The following is an 8053-nucleotide window of genomic DNA, read 5'->3' as shown; positions in this document are numbered from 1 at the left end:
CCCAGCCTGGGGGCTGCTCTGCCCTGGGACACCCCAGCCTGGGGGCTGCTCTGCCTTCCCTCACCTGGGGTGACCACAATTGGGGGGCTGCCTGCATGGGGGGGCTCTGCAGGTGATGCCCAGCCCCACTCTGGGCTCTGTCCCCAGGCACAGCTCAGGTGAGACCATCACAGGGAGCCTGAAGCAGCAGAGAAGAAAATCAGCCCCTCTGCCTGTGATCAGTGGAGAACACTGAGCTGTTGCACTCCCACTGGAAAATATTTGGAATTAGCACAATATCTGAGTTCATAATCTTCATTTTGCTCCAGCCATGCTGCTTATTTCTGAAAAATCTGTTCTGAATAATAAATGAAATAATGTGTATAGAATCACAGAGCATTTAGGCTGGAAAAGATGTAACAGCTTCAGAGAGTTTAAATTACAAAGTCATTCGTGTTGGATATCCAGAGCCCTTTTCAACAGGCATTAAGAACTGATCTTACAAGGGACTTTTAATTATTTTGGAAAAGTGTATTGAATTTTAGCAGAAAAAAAGGTGTATTCGTGGTGTTTGGTTTTCCACACAGGAGATTTCAAATTCTTCTTTCAAAGCCTAATAGACAAAGTAGTGAATTTGTATTTTCAGACTGGTTAGTGGACTGAAAAAGCAAGTGACTTTAGAAACAAATAGTTGCAGAGTGGCTTAATAACAATGCAGTAGTTGAGGAGAGAAATGAGCAGCAACCAAGCATGCCAGTTGGAATAGGGCTGGAAATTCCTCTTCAAAGTCCAAAAGAATTTTGTTGAGGAAGACCCCATCCACCCCTGAGACTTGAGCTGTCTGGCTTGTGGCTCAAGAAGAATTTGCTCTGTTCTTATCAGTGAAGTAGGGATACATACTGTGCTTGATCACTTTTATTTTTCTTTGCTTGTGACTGAAAAATCTTTTAAGCCATCAGAAGGCCTTAATTACTGTAACAAAATACCAGGAGCATAAACCACTTCTTACTTGGGAAAAATATTTCATGTTTGGAGCTCTCAAAATGAAAATGCTAATAGAGTTTTCCTGGTTATTGGACAACACTTACATTTCTTAATACTACAGCTGCTTCCCGTTCTGAATAATCAGACATTTTAAAAAAAATCTGGCCTATTTAATTAGTTTTTATGTTCTTTATTGTATACTGTGTTTCTTAGAGACGTTCCAAAGCATCCAACTGAAATCATTGTCAGCAATCCCGTGTGTGTTCCCAAAGGCCACGTTCACCTTGTTCCACTGCATTGGGACATTGGGAAATGCAATATTGTGGCCACAGTATTTGCAGTGAGTTCCTGAAGGTCGAGGCAGTGGTGAGGGAGGGGTGCAGGGAGGAAGCACAGCAGCCTCCCCAGGAGCACTGGGGGCACGTTTGGGGTTGGGGGGCACAGTCACCCCCTGAACTGGGACTGGTGATTCAATGCAGGGAGCTCAGGGTTTGGGCTCAGGGTTTGGGGGTTGGCTCAGGGGAATGGAACCAGCATTCCTGTGTGAGCCCAGAGCCCTGATCCTGGCCTGGCCAGCAGTGCTCTGGCTGGAGCTTGGAGCAGGATTAAAGTCCAACTGCAGGTCCTACGAAAGAAATGCAAAATCTTTTGGTTTACTGTCATTTGTGCTGATGTGAGGAGCTTTCATATAGCCTGGGAGGTGCTGCTGAGGAGAAATAGGACAATTGTATCATAAGCAGTGCTTTTCCAAAAGGGTCAGTTTGGTTGTTCCTATGTTGTTCCTACATGTTAATTTGAATTTACTTTTGCTTCCTGTGTAAATAGCTTGAAATTAGGATTTTTAATGTGTCACTTAGAATGGAGAATTGCTTGATCTTCTCTTGATCAAAAGGGAGTTTAAATGTGCATACTGTCTTATTTTGGTAGGGATTTTTTGCCATTTCCATGTCTTCTTGCTCCCCTGTCACCCCACTAGTGCACATAATCGTGGGTTTGTATTTTGCATCTCTTTTTTTCCCTCTCATGCTGAAGTATTTCAGCTGCTGCCATGTCAGCCTTGTGACTTGGGATGTTTATTAATACTGAGTCACTGCTGAAGGATGTTGATGGCTGTGAGGAGCTCCGTGCTGGAGCCGTGGTTCATCTCCGCTCCCCCGTCCCGTGTTGGATGGACACTCAGAGGTTGTGTGGTGGTTGCCGAGCTGACAGCGGTGGAACCCCGCCAGGGACCCCGTTTCAGCAGGACATGTTTGAGCAGGAACAGTTTGCAGAACTTCATACACTTCAATTCCTGCCAAGGCAAACTCTGAGCCACTTGAGTTCGTTATAAATACCCAGAGGCGGTGGCTGGAAGTAGCCCACAGTGCAGTTTATATTCAGAGCTGGATGTGAATGTCTTTGTGGCTGTACAGAGTAGTAAATAATTGAGTTTGATTAGGGAGAGGGACCTCATTATCCCCCCACCTGTGCCCAGCTGGTAGGGGAGGGTCGAAATGAAGCCATTAGCTGTCGCTCTTACTGGCATCTCAAAGAGCTCAAATACATCTGTGTCTTATTTTCTTTTCTGGCACAATCAGTCGAGCAAGCTAAGCAGGCATGACCGAATTTGGCAAGTTCCAAGGACTCTGGCAAAGTTACACAAGGAGAAGACGGAGGGCAGTCGTTCTGGCTCCCCCCTGCCCATTAGTCTAGCGGGTTGTGTGTTTGGAAGGTGGCTGTTGTGCAGAGCAGAGCTGTGTGTGCAGTGTCAGCCGCGCTGCTCGCACACAGCCTGCCCTGATGGGGAGGAGGCAAACAAAGCACCACAGCCATGGAAATATGGACTTCTTGAGAGGGTGAGGTCATACCTGAAAGGCTTAAAATAAATCTGTACCATCATTAGGGCTTTTTCCCTCGGAAATTTTATTGTTGCGACTCGACATACTCAATCTAGTGGCGTTTCGAGGAGCTGTGGCTCAGCTGCCAGTTGGCACACAGAGCAAATTTGGCATGCAGATCCTCTGCTCTGTAGCACTTTTTTTCTGTTTTGGTATTATGCTTAAATTGCTTTGACTATTATATACAAATTTTCAAAGCAGCACCCCTGCCATACCCAATAGTTTAAGATTTGAAACCTTTTTAAAATGCTTGCACCATGCATTTACAAATTCAGCTCAAAGCTCTGAGATGTGTTTTTCCTTGGACTACAGGAGCACTCCCCAAAAGGCCTCTTCATGGTTTGTACAGGGGGGTGGGTAATCTCCAAGGTACAGTTTAGAATATTCATGGCATGCAAATTTAAGGCAGTTGGTGTAGGTGCCAAAGTTAAGAAGGTGGCTCCCAGGAGAGTGGAGAGGGAGGGGTGGGACCCCAAGAAAGGGGTCAAATGACTTGTCAGAGATCTAAGGACAGTGGTGTCAAAATGCAGCCAGTTGAACTCAGTAGTGCACAGAGCTATCCAAGACCAACCTGAGATGCACAAAAGCAGATCATTTAGGCTCAGAAGAAAAATTGTGGCTGGCATAGTTCTGATTCCTCTCACTGTGCACTTTATCTTAAAAATTACCCGGCTTAAGTTAAGTCTATTGCGTCAGCTGGGATTTTTAGTCTTAAGTCTGACTTTGTGCTGATCAAGTGGAAATCGTTATTAGTCACTCCTGGGCACTTCCAGCCATGCCAGCCAGTTTTGCAGTGAGTGCTATAAATTCCACTTCTGGAAAATAAATTCCACTTCTGTGTTAAAAAAAGAAATCTAACCAACCAACAATTTTGAAAATCGCTCCAGATTGGAAGGGAGCTTTTGGAAAAGTTCGTTTCTCGTTCAGAACAGAAGCCTTTTGTCCTTCCAGAGCTGGTTGTTTTGTTTTGTGGTGCGAACGGAGCCCGTGGAGGGACCCTGCCTGTTCCCATGGCACCTCAGCTCCGTGCCCCCAGCGTCAGCTCCTGCCTCTGCTGCTGTTCCCTTTTCCCTCTCCTGAACCTTGCCACCCTGGCTCCGGCGCCGAGGCTGTAAAAGAAGATGGAAAGCCAAGTTACCGCAGAATGATCACTATCATTAACATTCACGGGTGGTTCACTTATCATTCCTGACTGCACAGACATGGCAGCCGTTATGAAACGTCCACAGGTGTAGCACGATGATACATATTACATTGTGCCACAATGGATTTATGTATTCTGTAACAAAAGAAAAGTGTAATGAAAAAATACAGAAGGTAATCCTTTATTCCTCCACTGCACAATTTATCAGTAATGCCTGTGGATGATAAGTGCCAGGGATTTCCTTTGCTTGATTTAACCTTGTCACCCAGGTATGTTTTTGCAAAATGACAGAAAATACAAGCTAAGGAATTTCTTTGGCTTCCAATTTGTCGGCAGCACTTTTAATTGATTGACCAGCATCTGCTTGTCTGTCCTGTTTTCAGTGTGCTCACTTAAAATAAAGGTATCACACCTTAGCAGAGTGAGGTAAAACAGGTTGTTTGTAATTGCAATTAAGGATGTGCTGGGATTGGGCTGAGTGAGGACAGTCCATGCCCGTGGTCAGTGCAGTGCACTGGGGTGTGGAAAGGTGAGCTGGGTGTGTGTTTCTCCAGCAGAGCTGCCTGTGCTCTGGGCACACAGTGGAGGGTGTGGTGGACCAGTGGTGTTCCAGACAACCTGGTGCAGAGCGTGGCTCCGGGACACCCTGATGGCGTGTCCAGGGACAGGACAAGGAACAGTGGCCAGAAACTAAACCACAAGAAGTTCCACCTCAACATGAGGAAGAACCTCTTTCCATGGAGGGCGGCAGAGCACTGGAACAGCTGCCCAGGGAGGGTGTGGAGTCTCCCTCTCTGGAGACATTCAAAACCCACCTGTGTCATCTGCTTCAGGTGACTCTGCCTTGGCAGGGGGTTGGACTGGATAATGTCCAGAGGTCCCTTCCAAACCCAGCTGCTCTGTGATTCTGTGGGGCTGCTTCTCTGAGCACAGGAAGCTCTGACACACTGGCCTGGCCCCAGGATGACGGCAGGAGCTCTTTGGTCTGGACTTAAATCCACCCTGGGCTCAGATGTGTGGGTTTGCTGAGTGCTGAAATGTTGTATTGATGTTCCTTGGTGCATTGTGAGAGGGAAACCAGCCAGGGCAGGGGAAGGAAGGGTTGAGTGGCTAAACTGGGACAGGTTTGGGACCCTCTGGCTCTGCTCCAGAGCAAACAGCCAAGAGTTCACAAAAGCGGGAGCGCTCTGAGCTCCGCTGCTCCTGCCAAGGGCTCGCTTACGGAGCGCACACTAAATATAGTAAAACACAGAGCGTTTCTTAGTTTGCTTTGATCAGTAAAATAAACTTTTAAAGATTGTTCTGGGATGAGATCCAGCTTCTGAGGCAAAGAATGGCCACGGCTCAGGCAGGGGTTAGTAATGGAGTGTCAGGGAAATCAGTCTGACAGTTCTCAGGCCAGCTGCTCAATGGGAAGGATCAGGCGAGCCGGGATGGCCCGGAACACGAGCAGATCACAGCAGCCTGTGCTCTTTAGCAGCTCAAGTGTCAGGAACTGAAAGGGAATCTTCCATTTTCAGGATGTTCCCGATCCATGAGTGGCCCTGAGCTGGGGCTCTCTGCCGTTGGACACTCTGTGCCTGGGAGGAACCCGGGCTGCTTCGGGGTGGGGGCTGCAGCCCCTGCTCTGTTTGGGGCAAAAAATGTTGAAAAGCATTGTGTACTAAGGAGAAAATTGTGACTCTGTTGTTTTGGCCATAGGAGGTTTCGGAGGACTTCTTTTGCCTTTGCTGTTTCTTTTTTCCCTGCAGTATTTTAATTTATTTCCCTGTGTTTTGGTTGGAGTTCTCTGGAAAATTCCTGTCAGTGTTGCAGAGCACTGTATGAGTTCCCTGGAGGCACCAACTGTTAGGATGGCCCAGTCCAGTGTGCAGGGCTTTTCTTGTAGGGCTTCACTGACAACCATTGTGTTGCTTAAAGTGCAGAGGTAATTTAGTTTCCTTTTTGTAATTATAATTGTAGAAGAGGTTTTTCACTTTTGAAAATCCATGAATCTCACTCAGAGGGTCAGTTGGGACAGGAGGGATCAGCCATGGCCCTGCTGGGCAAAGGATGGGTGTTGTGGTGCTCATGCACGTCATGGGGCTCCATGGCAGCTTCAGGGGAGAGTTGCTCCTCAGTGAAGGGCTTGGGAAGGTCTCTGCTCACTCCACAGTGTTGGTCAGAGGGTTGTGCCCTGGGGCTGTTCCAGGACAGCAGTGTCACTATCACTCCCTCCTCCTGTGGAGCAACGGGCTCAGCTCTGCTCCTGCTGCACTGAGCACACGGCAGGGACAGAGGGAAAGTAGATGCACGAAAAGGTTGGGAGTATTTGGTTTGAAGACGAGTAAGATAGAGTTATAAATAATAAATGGTCTGGAGAACATAAATTTGGGGCTTTTAGGCAGTTTCATTTTGCCAGGAACAAAGGGAATTGAAAATGAAATTCAGATGAGACCAATGCACAGCCGAGGAGAGGGAAATGGCATCGTACACCAGGGATGGGGGACATCCCTGTGGGGCTCAGAGCTGGGCTGGGCTGGTGGCCCCCAGAGCACAAGTGGCTGCAGGACAGTGAGCTGTGGCCAGCACATGCCCAGGCAGGGGGTTCCTGGCCCCGGTGTCAGGCCCTGGGAGTGGCTCCAAGCACTCCTTGGTGTGTGCTGAGGGCTCACAGTTATCATCTGTCCATCCTGGCATGGGCTGGGGGTGCCACATCTGCTGTGACCTGACCTCCAACCTCTAGTCCCAGAATTTGTGTCTCAAAGTGACAGGCAGCAATGTGGGCTTGTTTTTCAGGATATACTTGTGTTGCTCGGGTTGCTTTTGACTGCCAGTTGCTTTTAAAAATATTCCAGCTGTGATGTTCATGTAGAGCTCTGCTCCCTGATTAAAATTCCTGGTTGCCAGATACAAAGCTCCTCCTCCTGCCCAAATAGCTTTGCAAACCATTTTTTTCCATGCAGAGCAGTGTCTCCGGTGGGAGCCTTCAGCTCTCGGATTTCCCTGGAACTGTCTGCAGTGACATCTACTGACACGAGCCGAGACTGACTGCGAGGGCTAAGGGGCACAATTCACTGACATGCTCATCCAGTGTCTCTTCTGTTACGTTGTCATCTTCTCTGCTTCCCCAGTGGTGCCCTCTCAGTGTTTGGCAGTGCCCCCATGGCCATCCCTGTGCTCTTTGCAGTCCTTCCCCCTGTGTGGCCTCTACCAGGGCAATGGCCAGGACAAGGACCCGCTGCCATGGACCTTTATGGGAGATTTTGTGCCATTGTGTTCACAAAAATGTGTCCAAAGAAAGCCCCTTACTTAGGTTTAAAACAATGCATCGAAATAACACCTTGATAGTGCTGCAAAGCTGCTGTCACCTCACTGAGGGCTGTTCTGCCACTTCTCCCTCATGGTTTGTTACGTGTGGGATGAAAATGCCCCTGCAAACTGCTTCTGTGTTCTGTACTGTGAAACACTCCACAGACACGGACTGAGGGGCTGAGGAGCCCCCCAGGTACATTGGCTCATCTTCCTCTCTGATGCTGAACACAAAGTGATTAAAAATAGCAATAAATCAGGAAAATCCATGCACCCCTCGAACGGCAATCTGCTTTCTCTGGTTTTGTCTTTGCCTTGCTGAGGGAGTTTGCTCAGTATCTCCTTCTAACTTCCCTTCCCAGCCCAACTTCGTTAACCGGGTGCTAACGAGTGCTTTGCTTGACGCTAACGAGGACTGCGGGGCTGCCGGTGATGATTGTTTTGTAAAACTGCATGTGCATCTGTCTTGCAGAAATGCTGCTCATGGATTCTCACTTATTCAGGTGGACAGTATGAAGGTCACCATGAAGGATATCTTACAAAAGGCCTTAAAGAGAAGGAAGGGATCACAGAGAGGCTCAGGTGGGTTGTTTATCCTATTTTCTAGAGGGAGAGGTGTTTTCCCCATGAGCATATTTTGTATCTCTTTTTAACTGTTGTGAATGCTGCCCAGGTTTTGGGGGGGTTGTGTCCCAGCCCCACTCACAGCAGTTCTGTGCACGGGTTTGTGTTCTCAATGCTGGCACAAAGCTGACAGTGCAGGAGCTGCATAATGTTT

At 48.0% G+C, this 8053-nt stretch overlaps 1 protein-coding gene across 3 annotated transcripts in view; it reads left to right on the top strand.

Annotated features, from left to right (window-relative positions):
* The window catches only part of MAPKAP1 (mitogen-activated protein kinase associated protein 1), an 85914-nt gene that overhangs the window by 40042 nt on the left and 37819 nt on the right, over positions 1 to 8053 (top strand). For all 3 annotated transcript variants that reach the window (XM_027687693.1, XM_027687694.1, XM_027687692.1), the window contains one exon: positions 7748 to 7857. In XM_027687693.1, coding sequence (XP_027543494.1) covers positions 7748 to 7857 — 110 coding nt within the window. The remainder of the gene's footprint in view (positions 1 to 7747; positions 7858 to 8053) is intronic.

The sequence above is a fragment of the Neopelma chrysocephalum genome, unplaced genomic scaffold (assembly GCF_003984885.1).
Source record: "Neopelma chrysocephalum unplaced genomic scaffold, ASM398488v2 Primary Assembly neopelma1_74, whole genome shotgun sequence".
NCBI lineage: Eukaryota > Metazoa > Chordata > Aves > Passeriformes > Pipridae > Neopelma > Neopelma chrysocephalum.
The sequence above is the reverse complement of the archived record's forward strand: the minus strand, read 5'-3'. Positions and strand labels throughout refer to the sequence as shown.